The sequence below is a fragment of the Coloeus monedula genome (assembly GCF_965178545.1).
Source record: "Coloeus monedula genome assembly, chromosome: 10".
Lineage (NCBI taxonomy): Eukaryota > Metazoa > Chordata > Aves > Passeriformes > Corvidae > Coloeus > Coloeus monedula.
Window position 1 is genome coordinate 17,008,214 of NC_138790.1, and position 21,963 is coordinate 17,030,176.

Genomic DNA, 21,963 nt, shown 5'->3' on the forward strand with positions numbered 1-21,963 from the left:
TCATCAGAACCCCTGATGGCTGATGAAAGCAATGTCACTTATTATGGAGGAGAACTCAGTTTTGCTGACTGAATTAACCTGACTTCCTACCAGCTGTCAAGGCTCAAGTAAATGTACATCTCCTGCCACAGCCTCGTGTGCTTTGTATGTGTTCCTTAACTGAAGAAAGTGAAAATCTTAATGTAGAAAGCTCTGATGATCCTACATTGAAAGAAATAGTTGTGTTACATTCCAAAGCATAAGGTTTTCATTTTCCTTTCTGCAAACATTTTTCAGGGATTTCGTCTTCATTCTGTTGACCCTCTTTCCTGGAGCTGTCTATGCATGGACTGTCTTGTTTGTTACTTTTGCATTAGCAGTCTGATTCAAATGCCCACCACAGAAGAAATAATGCAAATGCAGTAAAGGGCATGATGTTGCTCTATTTTTCAAATAAATATGATCTTAGGAATTCTGTTTTCACAGTAGTCAGGAGGAATACTGAAAATTTGGAAGTTTTTTATTTTCTAGAAAGTAACAATCTTATAGAAGGTTAATTCCAGGTACTTGACATAAGGAAAACTTTTTTAATACGTGGTCAGATCTCCCTTGGTTTCCTTAGTCCATGCCATAGACTTGCTGCAATATCCAGCACTGAGAAACATATGAGCTATCAGGACCAAAGCCAGGAAAACACCTGCTTTGATGTTTGCAATTTAAATTTAAATCCTCTTGGAAATAATGTTATTAAAAATGCTATTCTTCGCTAAGACTTTTCTACCAGTATATACTTCTTTTTTTGTACTGTAAAGTGTGGAATTTCTATTGTAGATCACAGTTGGCCACCTGGCACTTTATTCAGCATAGTCTTTAAGGGCAGCTACAAGTTGAGTTAAAAGAGCATGAGATTTAAGAATGTCTAGAGAAAACTGCAAATAGGTTCAAGCAAAAAACCTCATTTGTCAAATCAACAGTACAAAAGTGCTACAGTGCTATGGCTACCTATGACAGAAGAAGTAATTAATTTGTTTTCTGGATCTGTTGTGTGTAGCTGGCTTTTTAAACTAATTTTAAAAGACAATTGAAAATGCCATTTTAGCTGGAGTAAGAAGCCTTAGAAAACAATGAAGAAACTTACCTCAGCAGTTCACATGTTTAAAAAGAACAAAATAAAACAAAAGACAAAACCCCCCAATCTATCCAACAATGTTTTAGTCCTCTAACGATATGGGAATCTGCATCTTCAGTTTCTTCAGGCTTTGTTAATTACTTCATTTAATGATTCTGCCAAAATGGGTAGTTTAGGGATTTTTTTTTTTTGCAGGCTAGTGTATTTTTAATGTGCTTATACTGGCTATAAATATATTTGAATGCTGTTTGTGTTGTGATCTGACATTTGTGATTTGTGATCTGATTTTGGTTTTTAATCCTAGGCGTTCACTGCAGTCGGCAATGATCAAAGATGGGCTCATTTTCTGGCTGGTTGATGTTCTAATAGACCCAGATTGCCTGTCTGATTACAACCTGGAGTATTGTGTTGCCTTGCTCATGAATCTTTGTCTGCGGAGTGCAGGTGTCTTACATTTTGAATTACAACTTTGTTCCAAGAAGTAGATAGGGAAGATTGTGAATCTTTTTTTCTTGTTATACCAGGATTCTTTCAAGTGGCTACAATCAGAAGCAGGGACCACAACCAGAGATATTTGAGTGTTGTAACCAATGCTGTTGGGCACATCTCTTTTCCCAAGAATCCCAATTATGGGAGGTTAGCTTCACCAAATTTTAAAGAATTCGCAAGGAAATAAGCAATGGCACCCTATAAGATTTGATTCTTTTTCACATTAGTTTGTGAAGGCTGCCACTGCTACATTCCAGGCCCACTTTTCAAAGGACACGGTGTGTCCACTTACACACTGTGTGTAAGAGATTTCTTTGTAAACAGAAAGAACTGGGTTGAGGAGTAATGGTGAGGAGCTTAACCTTCACCTTGCCTTCACTTCTAGAATGCAGAAATTCTCCCCAAGAGACTTAAAAAGAGCTTAAAGTAAATTTCCTTTTAAAAAGGAAAGTAAGGCAACGGTGAAAAATCGTCTGCTTGTTGTAAGCAAAAAAATGCCTTTGTTAAAATTTTTAATCCCCTTTGTGTTGTATCCTGTCCAAAATTACAACTGCATAAATCCAGAGTAACTTCACTGATTTCAATTCAGTTATGCTGAGCAGCATTTGTCAGGAACAAGGAACAGTATTGCTCTGTGCAAACTATATTTAATACTGATTCTAAAAGGTAAGAAAGAAACTTGCTCTGACCTGTTCTATTTTTTCAAGCATATTTATGTGTTCTGCCTTTGCAGGGAAGAAAATATGTGCAAGTATCCCAAACCACATGCTCAGAGTTCTTTCTAGTCTTCTTGGCCATGAGAATCTTAAGGTATTTGTACAGCAAACTTTGGGTTAATGAAAAGATGGAAAGAAAAATTAAAGAAACAAGAAAGGAAAAATTGGGAAAAGTAAATTGGTTTTGTTTCCTTTATTAGACCCTCATGTAATTAAGTTGCATGAATTTTTCCTAAAATTCACAAATGTGTATATTTTATTTTGTTGAGTGGTGATTTTTCTAGACAGAAGTATGTCTTCCTTTAACAAATGTTGGCAGCTAAGAATGGAAGCTTTTGGATGCAGTTACCATGCAGTCCATGTGCCTTGATTGCAGTTTCTGATGCTGCTTAAATGTCACCTCAAGCTTAACTCGTTCATGAGATGAACAATGTGTGATGCAAATCCATTCTGCAAAACATCGGGTGCAGGGAAACACATTTGCTGTAGTTTTAAGGAATACTATAAAAAAGCTGTAGACTTGTGACATTCAAGCCTTAATATCTTTTTATCTTCCACTTCGTTTGACCTGTCACTTTAACCTTTTGTGGTTCCTTTCTTTTCTGTCTCAGGGCACACATGCATCTTAGATGCTAAATTGAACTACCCCAGAGGAAAATGCTAAAAATTATTAGTTATTTCTACCTGATACTTGTCAGCACATCACTCTGATACCTGCTGTCTGATATATAAAGCATTGCTTCAGCTGTCCCTGCAGAGGGGCGTTTCTTTAACCATGGAGTAAAATTTAAGGCAGAAAGAAATGCAGACAAATATTGTACAAAGCTGAACTCGTGGAGGCAGATTTTTTACCAGGATATTCTAGAATAATTCCGTTACAATTGTGCAAGGTGTTAGGAGACTTCTAATAAAAATGAAATAGAAATTCTGGTGTCTTGATTTATATGCAGTGACTGTATCATCAAGGGGTTTTGTTTATAACTTAAACTAAAAATAGAGAATATACTTCAATGAAGTGCTTTGTCCACGTGTTATGAATTCATTAAAAGATGCAGATCAGTTCTTCACTAGCATTGTTTTGATTAATTTGACATACCTTTATTGGATTCTTTCACTACCTTTATTTAGTGATTGATGAAAGTTTAAGACAATACATACTAATACAAGGCAAAATACTAACCCCTAGAGCTATACACTTAGAAAATGCTACCATATTGTTGAAGTCTCTGCCATAAAATTACTTTGAAATTTCTCTCAGAGGGTGCATTCTTACAATGTACTTTACACTTAGTTTGGCAGAAGTTTTATTATCAAAGTCAAAAGTGGACTACAGTGCTCTTGGGTGTGAGGAGAGCTTCCTGAGAAGCTATGGAATCCTTGTGTGAATCCCAGTCCCTTACTTTCCCTGGCTTCCTCTGCTCCCAGGCCTGCTCATTGTCCACTTTTCCAAAGGTACAGACAGAGGATGACTGAAAATCTTAGTGCTCCAAAAGTAACTGGCCCATAGAAAGGGTCACATAAGTGTTGGTAAAACTAGTTTGACTGATCTGGTGGCTTTCACTAGCCATAATTCAGAGCTTTTATGCTGGCAGGTTTTGCCTCTCCTGAGGGACAGTAACAGGCAACAGAGTGAGAGGATGTTTGAAGCTACTTTGGCTTTATCACCCTGCCTAAGGCTAGAATGCTTGAAGCCTGTCTTGAGTTCATGCTGGCAGGGTCTTTTCCCTGTTCTTTGGTTTTTGTACTGCTATTAGTGTTTGTCAGAAACTAGCCTTCTTTTTCTGCTTTTCTCTCTTAATTTTTTTTTTTTTCCCCTCTTGTGGCTAGGTCAATCTGCAAGAATACCTTAGCAGAAGCAGTGGGGCTGTTTGGGAAATTGGCATGCAGCACACTGGTTTAGATCCAGTTTAGAATCATATCACAGTATATTTGCATCCTAAAAGTTCTCTGCTTCCCATGTGAGAATTTTTGCAAGTCCAGTCTAGCCTGGTTAAACTCTTTGAAGTATAGTTGTTCTACACTTTCCCTCTTATATTTTGCTGATAGTCCGCTGGGATGAATGTAAGAGTTTTTCTTCATGGTATGACAATTTCTTCCTCTTAGATCCAGTCATATGTGCATGGAGCACTGTACAGTATTCTGGCCATCCCTTCTGTCCGAGAAGAAGCCAAAGAAATGGTAAGAAGTGCTGCTTTGCATAGCATGAAAATCAACAGCTCTGCCAGAGATGGCCCAGACAGGGACCTGCTGAGCAGGGCACAGCAGGGCTGTGAGGTGGGAGCCAGGGCACTTTGAGAAGCAAACCCACAAGAGGCCCTCCCACTTTGATCCTCAGGGAAGTATGAATGTATGTGTCAAACACTTCTGCCATATTTTCAGGTCTTTTTCCCAGGAGTGGAGCCTCAGTAGTGTGAAGGATTCTGTCTGAATTATAAATTAAACGGGTTATTTTAGAACTGTGTGTCCTTCCAGCATTTTGTAGATTCCTTGTGGCCCAGGAGATGCTTTCATCTCACCTGCTACTTCTTCCCCTTATGTAGCTCATTCTGCACCAGTGAGTAGCTACTAAAAAGAAGAGTTCTTCTTGCTGCTTTTCCTTCTGCCTGGTATAGACATGGTTATTTGGGAAGGCAGCAGGAGGAAGGTTTCAGAACTTGGAACTGATCTCCTGTGAAAGTGTAATGGTAATGACTGTGTTTCAACTTCTGTGTTTGAGGAAGCTGCTCCTGGGATAGCAGCACATCTTTGTATCTTAAGAACTAACCCAGAGAGTTATGCAGACGTGATTGTTGTCAGATGTTCCACCTCACAGAGCACAGAGGATTGAAAGTGATCTTAAATGGTTAAAGACACAACATCAAGCCTGTAAGGAGCCATAAAGAGAGAGACCAGGTTTAAAGTCAAAGCTGGTTCTGCTTTTTGCTTTCCTGCTCTGAACCTTGCACTGTTGTCTCTGTGGATGTAAATTTTACCCTGTTCTGATGACTATTGGTTACTGAATTCAGAAGGCAAAAACAACAGATCTATTGTAAAAATTTGGTGTTCATCATGGACATGTCTCTGTTTAAGCCTCGAAGCAATGTAGAGAGTGTATTTCTTTTGTCTGTGCAACACTTGGAGCTGGATACCATGGTTTGCTTCACACTGCCTGATTTTCCTGACCAAAAAAATATATATTTTAGCTAACAGATCTCTGTCACTGTGGTCACATGAAATACTGATCTACCAGTGTTTTCTGCTACATCCAGGGCATGGAAGAAATTCTGCGCTGCTTTATCAAGGAAAGAAGTGAAGAGATGGTTCGACAGATTGAATATGTTATCAAGCAACTCAATTCAGGTCAGAACACATGCAGCTATCAGAGCTTTAAATCTTTCACAAAAGCCATAAAAAAGTTCATGTATTTACTTGGCATTGGAACCTTCAAAGAATAACAATAGTGTGATGGTCTGAGAGAGGGTGAATAGGATTTGAAAGTCATGTGTTTTAAAATTTCATTTATGTTGTAGTAAGAAAGAAGAAGTTAAAGGCTGAGTAAATCTCAATTCCAAAGTTTTGGGACCGTAAATAAAATTACCTTGGCTGTTTTCTTTCATACCAGGGATGAGAGACTGCTGCCAACTGCAAAAATGCAGTAGAAATTTGTAAAACAGGATTTAGGGACTAGGTCTGTCTGTGCTCATCTCTTGCTCCATTGAGGTGTAGTTTTATGTGAAATGGTTTATCCTGAATACAGAGCAGAGACCATTCTTTTTGGAGAGTATGTTGATGGGTCACAGGAGGTGTAGATGCTGTGAATACAGACAGAGAAGGTGGAATATTTATTCCATTTTCTGTTGCCTGTGACTGAAAGGAAGACTGAAGAAAGAGAAAGCAAATATTAAAAAGGAGATTAATTCTGGTTGAATCTTTCTGTGCAGTAAACATAAAAAGAGTTGAACTGCTCTCTTTGGCTTTTGGGAAGAGAACACAGCCTATCTTACAGTTCTAGCTTGTAAAAGAACAAATAAAGTATTCAAGCACTGTATTGCCACTATGTCATATTTGTTCTTCAAGGTTATAGAATCTCCTCTTCTACCTGAGAATGTAATTTTTAAGAGGTTTTGTCTGAGTTGATGAGTACAAGTTGTGTTTTCAGATTTCCAACATAAGCCTGGCCACTTTTTCGTGAGGAAATAATTTTGTCTGAAAGTTAAAATAAGTATTCTGCATGAGTACTAATGTTTTATGTACAAAAGCAGTATAATATTAAAGTATGTGTAGGGAGAAGTAGAGTTTCTTATTAAAAAATGTTTGAAAAATAGACAAAGTTGCTAGTGCACACACTTTCATTCAAGTCTTGTCAGTAAATACAGTGAGATGTCACCGTGGATTTTATGGGAATGTAACTATTCCAGAATGTTTCTATTTCTGCCATTTCCCAAAATATGAATTGATTTCAGTGATTTCTAGAATGATTATAGGATCAAATTATTTCAATAGTTGCCCTGAAAAGGACATGTCTATATGAGAGGCATGTTATCTTTCTTGCTCTTGTAAAAGTGAGGTGATAATGAGATTCTGTTAAGTTGTACATGTGCAGCTTAACTGACACCATTTTGTTTTGCTTCTTTCTAGAAGAGCCATTCAATGACAGTATTGTGTCTGATGATGAAGATGAAGAGGAGTATGAGCAAGTAAGTGTAAAGGCTTTCTGATGCCTTTTAGAAAAATTCTTAACCTTCTAGGAAGAAAATATTTGTGTCAATAAACCAGACTTCGTTTTTTGGTGGGTTTTGCTTTTACTTTTACTTAATTATTCTTGCATTAACAAGAAAATTGGATCTGTTTCCATTACCTTTTCTTCATTTCTTCTTTAATTTTGGCAACTCACCACCTTTGTGATAACTAAAGGAATTATAGCTTGGTGTAAGTGAAGAGATGAGGAGTTGCTGTAGCAGTAGAAATCTTGCTTTCAAGCAGACCCATTGGGTGCAGTTAAAAAAAAAAGGAAGCAAATGAACCAGTATGTTACCAGAATAGTTTATAAACAGGTTGTCACTTTTTCTTAAGGTATCATTATCTATTCAGGGTATGACTTTATTTGCGGTTTAGAAACTTTGAAATGTATTAATAAATTGCTGGAGTGTAAGAAAGGGAAACAGCTATTACAAATAAGGAATAAATCCCATGAGCAAATAAAATAAGCATGAGAAACTATGTCATAGTAAATATAAGCTGATTAGCTGTGTATTTCCTTCTTTGCTAATAAGTGCATTTTATACTAGTATTTCAACATCTTTTAAGAAGCTGTTTTCATAGAGCCATGGGTGTAGACAACACAACATACTTGATCACCTAAATTAACAATCAAAGCAAGATGTAAATCATGTGGGGGAAATGTCATACCCAGTCTTCACTGGTGGTGTTGCCATTTCTGCATTGCCATAAATGCATGGTGGGGGCTTGAAAATACAGTGTCAGCAGTTATGTTGGAGTTTTTTCTTAAGGAAATCTACCCCATTGCATTTTTATTTTATTGAGAAGCCTTGCTTGAGAAGTTTAAAAGAACAGCTATGGTAGATGTCCTGGAAGCAGTATTTGTGCATACTTAGGTGTATGTATGTGGGCACATACATTCATAGTATGTGTTTTGCCCTGAAGAAGTCAGTGACATGGAGAGTTAGTGAACTGCAAAATGTTCTTGTATTGGAAGTGTTACTGCAGAACATATTTAGTGAAAACCATGTTTTTAGACAAGATACAAGGTTTTTGTCCTGAACCAACAAAGAGTAAGACACATAAAACTTAAGTCATTTGTGTCCACATTCTAGTAGCTCATTGCACAGTAATGGGAATGACAGTGACTGGGGAAAACCAGGTCTAAGATTTGTCCTGTTACTGCAGCCTGAGAGAGTGCATTTTCTAGTGCATGTTGAACTTCTGATGTTTTGAGAGCAGATAAAAATGCAAATATTGTGACTGTGTAACAGGTGTGGTGTGCTCTCAGTCGCTGTGGGGTGCAGCACCTTGCAGGATCCAGCCTTTTCCTGGCAGTGTCCAGGGAAGCCTTGCACTGGTTGCATTATTTATCCAGTTGTTGCGTTGTGTATACCTTTGTCTTGTGGCACAATAGGTGGTGAACTAATCATCCCTTTGCCTAAAATTAGAGCTATGTGGAAATTCTAAGTTTAGCGCTACAAAGAAGTTTTATTTAATGATCAGCTCTCCCCTTTTTATTTTAAGGGAATACAGTAAACCTCTTTTTCTAATAAGATTAGATTATTGTAATTGTTTCACCTCCTACAGTCTTGAAGTCAGTTTTTGGTAATCTTTCCACTCCTCCAACCCAAAATCAATGCTTGTGGGCTTCCTGGAGATTAACCATTAAAACTTACCTTTGCTTAAAATGGTACTTTAACACCTTTTAACTAGTGTTTCAAGGCTTCAAGTGTCTTGGGTGTATGGTGAGAATCCATGGTGATAATACTTTTACTTGAATTTCAGTATACTTTTTTAAAGGATAGTGTGTTTGGTTGGGAAAACACATAGATAAGGAACTCCTTCCTGAAAGGTGTGGCACTGAGTTGCATGATAATGTTGAACACTTCCATCACTTTACCTGTTCCTGGAAATGAAAGGAAGGTGAATTCTGTTCAGTCCTACCCCCTAGATATGTTGCTGCTGCTCACCATCAAGGACAAGGCTCTAGGTCAAGTAATTTTGAAATGCATTTTTGCCACTGGGCCATAATGTGATTAAAATGGACTTCTGACATTTCTTATTATTTCACTCAAAAAGTAACAGTAGGCTTTGAAACAGAGAACTGTCCAATTCCAGTTTTTCATTAGTTTTGCCATTATATTAAAAAGAAAAGCCAAGTTTGAAACTTTTTAGTGTAACGTTAATTGCAGCACATTCTGAATCCTTATTGCTGCTGGGAACTGTAATTCTGTTCTGCTACAAGGACATCTGGTTTCTTAGTCCCTCAGTTTAGAAAATATAGTTTACAAATATCAGGGCCATAATGCATAATGTTGTTACTTTGTTAAATAAACAAAGATTTGTTGACTCACTACCTCAATGCTTGGAACCCTTTTGTATTTTGGAATTGCAGTGAGGTATTGTTCTCAATGGTGTTCTGTGATAACATCTGATGTTGTGATCATTTCCAAAACAGAAAGTTTTGGAAAATTTTATCGAAAGTCTTGCTTTTATGTAACTTTTAAACTACTACAGACTGAATGCATTTCAGGATATGCCCATATATTGCCAGTTTTGCCAATTTAGTGACATGCTTTCAGACTGCTTGCTGATGTTAGAATTTGTTGCTCAATACGTTTATTTATACCTTTATAACTTAAGAAACAATAGAAAGACACTCTCATGCAGCCTCAGTTTGCAGGTTTTGCTCAAGCTTTTATTGTTTACAAGAGCATGCAAATATTCCCAGTGCTGTTACAATTATCTTTCATGGGGCTTTTTTTGCTTTTATCTGTGTTTAATTTAGAGTTGATGGATTCTCTCCTGGCTTTGAGCAGATCTTGTGGTAATGACTACTTTCTCCTAAACACTGTGGCCAAGATGCAGTTGAGCCTGTTGGAGGAAAATTCTGGAATTTCTAAGGGCATCTTACATTCAGAAATTTAAGATTCTGTACTGTGCGACTCTGGAGCATATAACCATCTGAAAAATGCCTCTGTGTGTACTGTTATTCAGAAATAAATTGGCTTTTGTGTTTGTCTGGTGAGCTTTAAATTAACTAGTGTAGAGCTTAGGATACACTGGCTCCTGGAGTACATACCCAGCCTTGAGATGTCAGCCTTCTGGGGTGTGTTGACACCCACAGTCACAGTGTGTGTTTCCTGGTGCTCAGTATTCTCTTGACTGGTCTGTTAAATACTAACTTAATTTATCTTCAGTATTTGATCTTTGCGTTTGCTTTTTATTTGACTTGGACCATCTTGAAAAGCTGCTTGTAAAAGTGAATATGTGATATTGTAGCTCTGATTTAAAAGTTTAGTTACAAGCTGGAGCTGTGTGCGGTGACTGTACAGTGACGATTTATCAGACACCCTCTGATCCACTGTCACTCAGCACCTGGCAATAAAATCAGAGAGCTGTGGTGTGAAAATACACTTCAGCCACAGAGTACATCAAAGGAAAGAGCTTAATCACAGGGCTTCAAGCCATTACATTACAGGGCTTTGCTGCCAACATCTGCTGCAGCCTGGGAGCAGTGGGGAACAGGGCACCTATTGTGTTATTTCAGCACTGGAGTGATGGCACATCGGGAAAAGTCCTTATTTCGTACAAGGAGACAGATGAGGGACACTTTCAGGCTCGGTTACCTGGTAGTAAGTAATGTCAGGGAGCAGGATTGGCTACATTAACAAATCATGTAAAAAAAATCCCACCAGACCTGTTTATGGAGCTCATCTTTGCAACTTTGTCTGCTCCCCCATCAAAATACAGTATATTGTGGACTTTGGAGTGTGGTTTCTTGGTGGTGAGGGAGTTTATTTTTTGCTTGATACAGGTGATCGTTGCCCAGTCTACAAGTGTTCATCCTTTTGCCATTATCTGGGTTGTTTTTCACACATACCCAGCTTTCCAGGTAATTAAGAGCTGATTGTGACTATTTAAAACTGAGTCTAAATCTTACTACAGTGAAACTGCTTTTCATTTTCCTTGTGCTCTGGAGTTCATCAGAGTCCAGTGGCCATTGTTTTTAATGGAGTTTATGCCAGGCTCTCTACATAACTTTACAATGTACCTTTTTAGAATGATTCCTTTACTTTTTCTCATTTACTGTTTTTGACAGTCATTTACATTTACTGTCACAACCTGTTTCAAAAGCAAATAATGTTTTCTTCATCTGTAGTGGGTCTGTCTTAGGATATCTTGTGCAGGACAGAAGAGTATTCTTTTTAGTAGTAAAACACAAGCAAAAATACTGTCTTGTTCTTGTACTACTGGTTTTGGTTTGCTGGAGGAATCCCTTAAACTTCAAAATTTCCTGGCTTTTTGATCTGTAGAAGCTGCAGAGCTTCCATGAAAGATGAATCATCCATAGTTATTCTAGAAATAGGCACAGGAGAGTGAACTCTTGGTAGTTTTTACTTGGTTACATTTGAGGTTTGTGGAATAAAATGAACAGAGGATTGTTGCCTTGTTGTATGCTATTTTTATCCTGAAATATTGATTCCAATCTTTTTGTACCAGCCTCATATTACCAGCTTTAAAGCTTCCTTGCACACCTGAGTTTCTTGTTGCCTTGCAGGAGGACCGTGACATCCTGGAACCTGATCTGGACAAAGATGAGGTTTTGCTGCCTCAGCTGGGGGAGCTTTCAGGAGAGAAGCTGCTAACAACCGAGTACTTGGGAGTGAGTACCACTCCTTAGAATCTTGAAACAAATTAATTCCTGGGTTAAGTGTTTCGCTTCAGTAGTTTCACCACTTTCTTCAGTTTGTTGCTTGAAGAGGCAGGTGCTACCTGCAGAGCAGTCTGAATCTTTCACAGTCTGTGTATGAGCTGCTGCTCAGGAGAAGCAGAGGCAGTGTGAGAAGGGAGCGGTCAGGCTGTGGCTTAATAATCAGCTACAGGCAGCCTTAGGGTTCTAGTGCTACACCAGTGACTCTGTGAGCACACAAAGCAAAGTGCTGAGCAGGTTAATACTGGAACATTCTGCTGGTCTGAAATTATTTTAGAAAAAAAGAAAAGTTGAAAAGTCAACTGCTCCTGCAGGCGTTGTGCCGGATCAAGTATTGTCTGTCTTACTTCAAGCAGCAAAAAGCTATTAAGTAAAAAACCATGAAGTTTGTATGAGTGCCATTTAGTGTGCTGTGACTAATTTGAGATATCCAGAGGGCTGGAGCACCTCTCCTGTGAAAACAGGCTTAGAGAGTTGGGTTATGCAGCCTGGAGAAGAGAATGCTCCAGGGAGACCTTGTTGTGGGCTTTGAGTCCTAAAAGGGGCTACAAGAAAGCTGGAGAGGAGCTTTTTCACAGGAGTATGTCATGATAGGACAAGGAGGAATGGCTTCAAACTGAAAGAGAGTAGGTTAGGTTAGATATAAGGAAAAAATTCTTCCCTGTGAGGGTGATGAGACACTGGCACTGGTTGTCCAGAGAAGCTGTGGCTGCCCCAATGTTTGAGGCCAGATTGGATGAGGCTTTGAGCAACCTGATGAAGTGGAAGGTGGCCCTGCCCATGGCAGGAGGGTTGGAGCTGGATGGTCTTTAAGAACTTTTCCAACCCAACCCATTCTGTTGTAAATGTGACTTATGCCTTCTGGATTCAAGAGTCCAGAATCCTGATGATGAAAAAGTGATGTGAGAGAAGATGTCATGAAAGAGCCTACAGTGATTCCAGTCAGTTTTATCCAGTGACACCAGAATGCGATTTAGTTTCTGCTGCAATGTTTCAATAGAATTTTCTCTATGGTTTCAGATACTTGTTTTTCCACTGCATTATTTTTTTTCCTTTGTTTCCTGTGTATCAGATAATGACTCACACTCCAAAAACTAAGAAGAAGCAATTTGCTGGTGTCCATCAGAGTACAGATGAGCCTGTCCAGAGACCTGTGACACCAGGTTATCACAGAGCTGCATATCTAATGTAAGTCCAAACAAATGAGACCAAGTTGGATTTTTTAAGCTCTTTTAAAAAGCATAACAACAACAAAGAAAAGAAACCCACAACAGTGCCTAATAACTAAACCTTCCCTACCTAAAAGTGCATTGCCATTGTCATTCATTATGGATAATTTCAAAAAAAGGAGTGGAATATTGCAGGCAGAGAAAGGTCCATTGGCTGAGGTCACATACGCGAAGTAGTTGAATAAATATTTACTGATCAGGTTGATTTAAATTTGCATTATATCCCACATGTTCTTGCATCTTCTTGTATATATTCCATTGGAAAGTTGCACAAAGCATCCACAATGCTCCACTTCACAAGCAACAAAGGATATTGCTCTGGGGAGGTTTGTTAGCCACCCATAAGAGACAGATGAAAAAGAAAATGGGAAAGATAAAAATCTTGTTATGTTGGGTTTTCCTGCTTTGGAAGAAACACATCTTTCATCAGAAGTGTGTGTGACACTTTGCTCTTGGTGTGATTTGGGTCAGAGTAGAAGGCGTATTGTAAATGGAATAAAGGAGTCTTACACTGTAGAGCTCCTTGAATATTCTCTGCCTTCTGTTAGAGCAAGTATATCTTAATTTCTGAGATGAGATTTCTCCTGTTCACTGTCCTGACTGAGGAAGTAAAATATCAATGAGATCCCAAATTTAAATGATTATTTTACTTTCAGTTGCATAGTTTTGGATTTGATCAAGTCTGGGTAGCTATGAGACAGGCATGTTCATTGTGAGGATTTAATGTTTTCATTTCTGTGGATACTTAATCTGAGAGACTACAAGACTAACAAAGTATAATAATAATACTCAAAACTCACAGGGTTGGTATAGGCAAGTATGTTAAAAGGAACGGGCACCCTGAAACACAACAGTGTAGTGAAATTACACATCAGTCCTGAAGATTGTCTCATGTCATCCCCTGCCACTCTTTGCTTTCCTGTTCATATTTTCTATTTCTTAACATACATTTCTTCCTCATTTTAGTGTGGAAAATGGGTACAGAAGACAGTGAGAACTGATTTGGGCTGTAGTTGCACAGGTGTAGTTGACTCTGAGTGAAGTCTGTTGTTTTGGACACGGAGTGGTCGCAGCTGTATCTTGCCTCCCACTGTCTCATGCTGGCATTAGCATTCCTACAAGCAAGTGACCCAACTGGGAGCCCTCCTGAGTCATCCAAACACACCTTTTTGGCAGGTGTACCATTCATATGGGATTATACATATCACATTACCAGGGTGTTAGAACAGACAAGTGTAACATATCAGATCTGGGCATGGACAAAGCCCCAGAAGACATTTATTTTTTTAAAAAGCAAGATGAAGGAAACACACACTTGCAAAGCAGAAGAATTTTTGGCTATCCCAGGGCAGAATTTGCCTTGCAATCTTATTTTTTCTTCTGAGTACTGGCCTGAATGAAATGGCATTTGGGTGAATATGGCACCTACTTTGTCTGCCAGAATGTGGATTTGGAGTTCTGACTTTGTGTCCTTTCTTACAGTGGCCAACTTTTTGCACCATCATAACATCCACACTATATCTCTCCCTATATATATAATGTGTGTGTTTGTGTGTCAGAAGAAAGCAGCAACTAATTAATATATTAGCTCTTATTAGTAAAATAGTGATTATCTAATCATTTTCATGCAGTTCTCTAAAAGAACTGCAGGCCTTAAAAATCTAGACTGGCTAATGTATGTCTAAATATACATTACCACTTTACTGTGGAGTCAGTGTTAGAATTCAAGGTCCCACTTCACCTGCACAGTATTTTACCCGTGGTGGGCTTGGAGAGCTGTACTGGTTGTGTGGAATTGGCTGTTAGGGCAGTATTACGGTCTGTTTTATAAAGTTATTAGAAATGCCTCTGCCCCAATTAAGGTGCTAAAGAGACCATATGCCAAAGTCAATAGTATGGATTTTATTTGATTGTAAATATGAGAGAAAGAGAGAGAAAAAGGAAGAGAAAGAAATAGAAAAGAGGTGGGAGTACAGAAAGAGAGTGACAGAGACAGACTAAAGAAAATATCACCACTCCGTGGATCCCAGGGACGTTCCATTGATCCTCTCCAGCTCTGGTCTTCTGGGTGGTGAGGGTCCCCTGAAAAGCACAGAATCCAATGGATTAATACAGGCTCAGGCCAGGTGGGAATGCCCAGATACCTCCCCCCGGGTGTGGGGGCAGTTTGACACAGTCTCTAGCAGCAGACTCTAGGTCTGTTGCATCACTTTGCATCGCGTGCAGTGCTGTGCTGCAAGGCCTCAGGAATGAGTCTGGGGAGCACTTTGGGGGGTCTTTGATGGATTATGACACCCCCTCAGCTGCCTCCCACATCAGTGTCCTGTGGATGTGGCCTGTGGGGTTTCACAGCTGGGCCGGTTTGTGTAAGGGAGGATGGATGTTCACTGCCTCTGACCAGAGCTTACACCACAAACTCAGAACCTCCTCCTCCCTCCTCGGTTGTGGGGGAGTCTGTGTAAACCTGGCCTCTGAGGTCTGTGGTCTCCCCCACCCCAGACCCAGGCAGGGATGATTCTCTGCTGCGTTTGGCTTTCTTGTGGATGCATTTGTTTGCCTCAGCCTTGTTTGCTTCTCCCTAGACCTGAGAGATTGAACAATAGTGTCCCCTTTATCTTATCTAGGTGGCTTAGCTCACAGCCCAAAGTTCCAGTCAAGCATCTTCAAGGAGGGGTGGGCTTCTGTGCTAGTAGCTTCTTTATACAGTTTTTACCATAATGGGCAAAACTTCTTCCTTCTTCCTGAACCATTTCAGTCCCTGATGGGCAGCCTTGCAGCCTATTTAGAAGATATATTTTCAGGAATAAATTGTCATTACCACTGGGGTGTCTAAGCATTACATTCTTGCTTTATAAGTGGAGAGAAAACCAAGCTTGTGAAAATGAAGTGACTTTCCTATGGGAAGTAAAAAAAATGGTGTTAAACCTGTGGGAGTGGTACTGCACTGCAATTCTTGCATCAGAAATAATCTCTGGAAGCAATTGCTGCCTCTCTTTAGCACCATCTACCCAGGCAGGGTGTTTGCTTAAGTGTCCTGGGATCCTGGAGTGACGCGAGTCTCGTATTTTGGCACAACTTGAATCTTCTCAGTTGTGCAGCTTGTGCCCTCTACAAGATGGCTTCACGTCACTGCTGGATACAAATTAAAAACACATTTCCATCATGCTGGTTCTGGTAGCTCTTGGTCTAAGAGAAGTGTTAGTTTGATGGTGTGAAGGAGCCTTTACAGATTGCCTTGCTATGCAAACTACAGAGGAGAAATGTAAACAGCAGAAATCTAACACTGTGAAAATATGTGAAAATTAATTTCCCTCCTGCTCTGCCCAAGTGGTAGAAATAATATAAATGTTTGGTGCTCCCATGTTTTAAGCAGGAAACAAGCGGTACCACCCTGAATGAGAAGTTTGTCCTTTGTATCTAACTAATTTGTGTGCAGGAAACTGCAGTGAGTAGATGAAGACATTCTTAAACTACATTTTGCAGCAGAAAAGGACAAGCTTTGATGGCTTTTATGCTGTTCTAATTTTAGTACAAAATCATTTACTAAATAAGGAAATACTTGCTTGGAAATTATTGCAAGAGGAAGACAATAAAAGCTTAGCTAACTTAATTTGAAAGCAGTATCTGAACTGGATGTATTCCATACTTTAAATAATTTAAGTGGCTTGTATCATATGAAATGTCATGAAAAATGTTATATACTTTTGCCCTGGATACAGCTTGTCTACAGGATACAGTCCAGGACAGTTCATCTGAATTATCTGAAGTCTTGTATTCAGCAGAGTGGTTAAAATATATAAAAATTTTTGTAAATGCTTCCATTCAAAATTGAAGTGAATATAACTTGTTTGAAGTTCTTCATGTGAGACTCAATGTAATATATTCCATTTAAAAACATGAAAGAGGAAGCAGTTGATGAGATACTGTAACATATCTCTTTGAGTTGTTGGTTCATACCTCCAAAAGGAGGGGGGAGTGTGGAGATCTCTAGTGCTGAATAGAAGTATTCACACAGAAAATTAATGCAGAATAGCCACTGCCCATGTAGCAGCCATTCCATGCTAATTTTTGTATGACTTCCCAGTGCAGACAAGGCTCTAGTTACTTCAGATGAATTGTCATGGGATCCCTGTATGGACAAGCTCTTGCTGTATGGAGCTGAGAGAGTCAGGAAATACTGGAAAGCTGCCTTCTTTTTCTTTTTTTCGTTTTTCCCTCCTTCTTTAAAGACTCACTGGCTGAGTTCACTCAGGGGGGGCCTAAACTGCTTAATATTCTGCTAGCTATTTCCTTAGAAACTGATTTAGCTGTGAAATCATTAACTGCTTCCTTGGACTGCATCCTTTTTACTAGAAGTATAGTTTAGTTACCTTAACCTGATATTGGGCAGGGAAGCTTTCCAGATCTGCCAACTTCTTTTCACCCACTTTTCACACCCCTCTCACTTCTGTTGTGTTTTATTGCTTACTACTAAGCAATTGTGTCCCTGCCCTGTTCTTCAACTGCTTCAGTCTCCCATTGATCCACTTCACTTGTGAAATCAAGAGTTCTATTTGTTGCCTACTTTGTTTAAATTTGTGTTGCATATTGCTCTTTAAAGTGAAATCCTTGTAATATTCAGAAGCAAATCTTAAATCCTTGGACAAGCTAAGTATTGAAGACCTCTCAGGCCCATTTTTACAGTCTTTTTCTCTAAGTTTCATGGTGGTATTTTGAGTCTTCAGACTGCAGGGAGTTATGGTTTCCTTTCCTTGGTTCTTTTATTGCAGTAGGAAAAAAAGTTAATTTCAAATAGGTCTGATGTCAGCTGGTTTGGGGGAGCTACAGTCAAGCAGTTAAATTATGCCCTTAGTACTGGTTTCCAATGTGAAATATAAAATAATTTCAGTGTGTACTGTCTCATTACAGGCAATTAGAAGAAATTAGAATTTACTCTGATGCAACTTTTTATACTGTAAGCATTCACCCTGCATTCTCCTTTCTCCTCCAGGCAAAAAACCAGTACTAATTCTTGTCACAATAGGGATGAGAAGCTGCAGTCTCCACCGAGTGGTCCTTCTTCTGTTTGTGGTGGGAGCCAGTCCAGCATTTCTGACCTCTGCATTTCCCCTTCATGTAAGGATGGTCTGTGGATGCTGTTCTTAATTGCTGATGTCTTCCTTGACTGGGGCAGGTGTTGGGGGCCTGGATTGTGTGTTGTAGACTGGGGATTTTTTAAGTGCAGTGTGGAAATGGCCCTCTGTTTATAGAGCCCGTGTCAATCTGCAGGACCTTGGGGCACATGGCTGACTTTGGCTTGAGCTGAAGGAATGGCCACAGAAGGTAACATGTGGTCAGCAGACACCAATGGTCTCACTTGCCTTGCTCCATCTTGCTTCCTGTGGAAGTGCCAAGGATCAAGCCCAGGGCTTCCGATGTGTGAAGGATACTCTGCAATGTCCCCTGCCCAGGGAAGGAACTGCAGCCAGAGACAGTGCACTTCCCAACAGGCAAAGCCCCTTGCTTGATCAAATATACCCTTGTTTGGATCTAAATGAATCACTGTCTGCTGGCACCTGCAGGCTCTGTTGGCTGTATCTCTGTGGTAGAGCTGGAAGCAGCTGCAGTTATCTGCTGAGATTTGCAACTGCATTCAGACCATCCAGGGCTGTGGAGGATGGGCAGCCCGGTACTGTGTGGCTGCATTGTGGGTGATGCTGCTAAAGATTCTGCCCTTGCAGCTTCAGCTGAAATTAATGCAAACTCAGCTGGGCCCGAGAGCTCGGAAACATGTGATGGAATTTGAAAGGTTATAGCCTTCTGAAATACTTGATTGCTGAACTTCTGATATCCACGAGATCATGGAACTTTGGATGTGGGAGTTTGAATCTTCCTGCAGGGATTCATTAACATTTCCAATTACGGTTCTAAGGCAAAATGTTCAGCAGTCTTAGATAAAGGATCTTGCAGCATATCCGGGACAGAATTATTAATAAGTTCAGGCAAAGTGTGCCTTTTCTTTTCTGAAAAATATGCTTTGAAGCAGTAAAGGAATAGCATACTTTTTACTTTCTCTTCTACTTTTTTGAATTTCCTAAAGGAAATGAAAAGGATTCTGAGAAGAGTAACCGAGGTCTTTCAGACAGGAATTCGCTTGCGTAATGCCCAGAACTGATAAATGTAACATTCTGAAGGAGAGAAGCTGTGGGATAGGAGCAGGAGAAGCTCCTGTCCAGGATGGGCACTTGGGTTCTTGCTGTTGTGGAGCAATGAGAGCTGCTGTTCTCAGCCTCGCTGTGCACTCTAACACCTTGAGTACAGCTCAGGGGGTTTGGCTGGCCAAGGGCAACAACTCACACCAGCAAAGGTTGCAAATCAAGCAAAAGCATACTGACTTGGCAGTTTTCCTGTAGAGAGGGGAAAAAGAACGGATTTTTACATAGCCATGCTTTGTAAAGGAAATCAAGCCAAGCACGTATCAAAGGTGTACCTATTTGGTGTTTTCAAGTGTAATTGGATGCAATTTCTAAGGCGTTATGCAGCCATCCAAAGCCCAAGTGAACCAGATTTTTATATCTTTCCAGTGAGATGCATAAACTCACTTCTGTCACTTTTGCTATGCTGCTGATGCTCTGATAGTTTGCTTTGTAGAGATTTGTGAAGAGGTTTAAACAGGCAGCCTGAGTCCGTCAGCAAAGTAAATGTTGTTAATTTTTGATGAATATTGATTTAAAGCCTTCGTGCTGAAGAAATTTCTGCCAGCTTAAATGTTTCATTTTATCAGAACTTCGCTTGTAGCCTCTGTTTAAAACAGTCTTTTAACTGTATTCAGTCAAAATTATGTAGCAGGTGGCTACTAATAAGACTACTAGATTATATTCTTTTCCTGTAGAAAAATCTTTGAGATCAGAATATACAGCATATTGCAAGTTCATATGCATTATACATGAAAAAAGACAAATAATTTTTGTGTGTGAAGGAGGAAATTCTTCCTAGCATTAATCCGGTCTATAAAATAACACTGAGCTACTTGAAAGATGGCCTGAGGTTTGTTTCAGGCTTTTGCAAGTAGCTAGTGGCATATGTACTTGTCTTTCTTATCTTTTGGGATTTAGAAATGAGGTATAGGAGAAGAGAAGAGAAAAGAGAGACTGCCCTGCTGGACCCCCTGGTTGTTATGTCAGTGACAGGACTTTTATTCTGCAGGATGATAATTGAGCTGGGTCTTTGAACATCTCATCTTCTCCAAAAGGTGGTGGGGATTGTAATATTTAAATTGAAAAGGCTTTAATTTATAGCAGTGGAAAATGAGCCCTTTCTCTTCTATTGCCTTCTAAGATACAGCAGGGAACAGAAATGTGTAAAAATAATGGTACTGCTTCTAGAGACTCTCATGATGCTCTGCCAAACATCTCTGCTGTGCAATAAATATGCTATTTAATGACTTCTGATTTTGGTGTTATGGTCATCCTGCAGTACCAGGAACCTGCTTATTTCAGAATATGTGTTTTCCAGTATCCCATGAGTACTTTGGGACTCAGTTTCATGGAGCCAAGTTGTGAAACGAACAGTAAGAGACAAAGAGTGGAAAAAAGAGAATAAAAGCTTCATGTGAGCAATTAGCCTCGTCAAGGTCATATCTATCTCAAGGAGGCTAAGTTTAGCCTCTAGAAAACTTGATCCTCTTTTGTTTTCTAAAAATGAGCATCGTTCTAATGTCTTCCTGGAAATATTTGGTTGTTCTTAAATTGGTCTGACTTTGTCTGGGTCCATCCTCTTCCCCTTTATCACTTTGGTTAAGAATCAATAATTCTTGCACTCTTATTTTTTGTCTCCTGTGAGCAGAAAACTTGTAGACCAGAGATGAACCCTGGTCATCTTACTACGCTTATTATGCTGAATGCCAGACAGAACATGTGCTGGGCAGCAAAATGCCTGTCTGAGAGTGACCTGATCTGCATTCTTAACAGCATGAGAGAGCAAACAAGGACAGCAGCCTCTCCTGAGCATGGCAGGAATGGAGCTAAGGATTTTCCCTAAACTTTCATTGAACTTGCACATCTCAGTAGCCTTGTGATTCTAAGCAAACTGAGTGTCCTTCACTTCCGTATTAGTGTAAGGCAGAAAGTGAGTCTGACAGAAGTGTAAACCACTGCTTTTTGTGTGCAGTGGCCCTGTTACTGTGGATATGTACAGACAGCTGCAAGGGCTTGTGTTTAATGAGATATTGGACACAGCTCATGTGCATTTACTGGGAGTCTACATGCTCCTATCCCACTGCAAGTGCAAAGTGTAGTCAGTTTTATTTTCCACCTGCAAGGGGCTGGAGTTATCACAACTTGCAGTTGTTCTGTGCAGGTGATGAGCCATAATACACTCTGCCACATGAACTCAGTAGCCTGGCAAAACCTCATGGTTTCCTTCACACAGCAGGAACTGTGACTTGATTGTATTTCTAATAAAACTGTAAAGAGACAGCTCACTGAACTGTGTTTCTTTTTTAAACAGCAGTTGAAATGAAGCCATCTGAAGTATTCTCATCAGGCCATAGAATGGACCAACACATCCCAGCTGGTGATACTTTGTCTTCTCGATCTGCTGACTTCACTGAGGACAAAGTAAATGGTCAATCACACAGGTAAGATCTATCCAGAGGATACCTAAAATTGTGAGAGGAGTCTGACAGGATTTACCAGCTAATTCCATGCTGCTGTAAAGACAATCTGTGAAGTCATTTGATGTATGATGTAGTCTGGCCTGAGACAGCTGTAGTGGCGCTTGCCAAACAAAATACCCTTTGCTGTGCCAGAGGCAGCTGTTCAATTTCTAAGCATCTGGTTCAGAATGGGAGAAGTCTCAAGCAAGGCATTATTAATGAACTTCACATGCATGCTCAATGCAGTCTTCTGAAAATAAAACTTCCTGATTGCTTCCTTAGATGACTCAACACTAGCCCATGAAAAATAATTTATTAGTAAAGAAATAGGTAGGACTGTGGGAACAGGACAGGAATTAACGTGCAGAAGG

At 39.6% G+C, this 21,963-nt stretch overlaps 1 protein-coding gene across 1 annotated transcript in view; it reads left to right on the top strand.

The window, feature by feature from the left end:
- ARMC9 (armadillo repeat containing 9) overlaps positions 1–21,963 on the top strand; it is a gene marked incomplete at its 5' end in the record, with an annotated part of 57,774 nt that overhangs the window by 28,113 nt on the left and 7,698 nt on the right. The window contains 9 exons of the mRNA XM_082288197.1: positions 1,413–1,552; positions 2,331–2,407; positions 4,417–4,491; positions 5,562–5,652; positions 6,931–6,989; positions 11,576–11,680; positions 12,801–12,916; positions 17,948–18,072; positions 21,445–21,574. Of these exons, the coding sequence (XP_082144323.1) occupies positions 1,413–1,552; positions 2,331–2,407; positions 4,417–4,491; positions 5,562–5,652; positions 6,931–6,989; positions 11,576–11,680; positions 12,801–12,916; positions 17,948–18,072; positions 21,445–21,574 (918 nt within the window). The remainder of the gene's footprint in view (positions 1–1,412; positions 1,553–2,330; positions 2,408–4,416; positions 4,492–5,561; positions 5,653–6,930; positions 6,990–11,575; positions 11,681–12,800; positions 12,917–17,947; positions 18,073–21,444; positions 21,575–21,963) is intronic.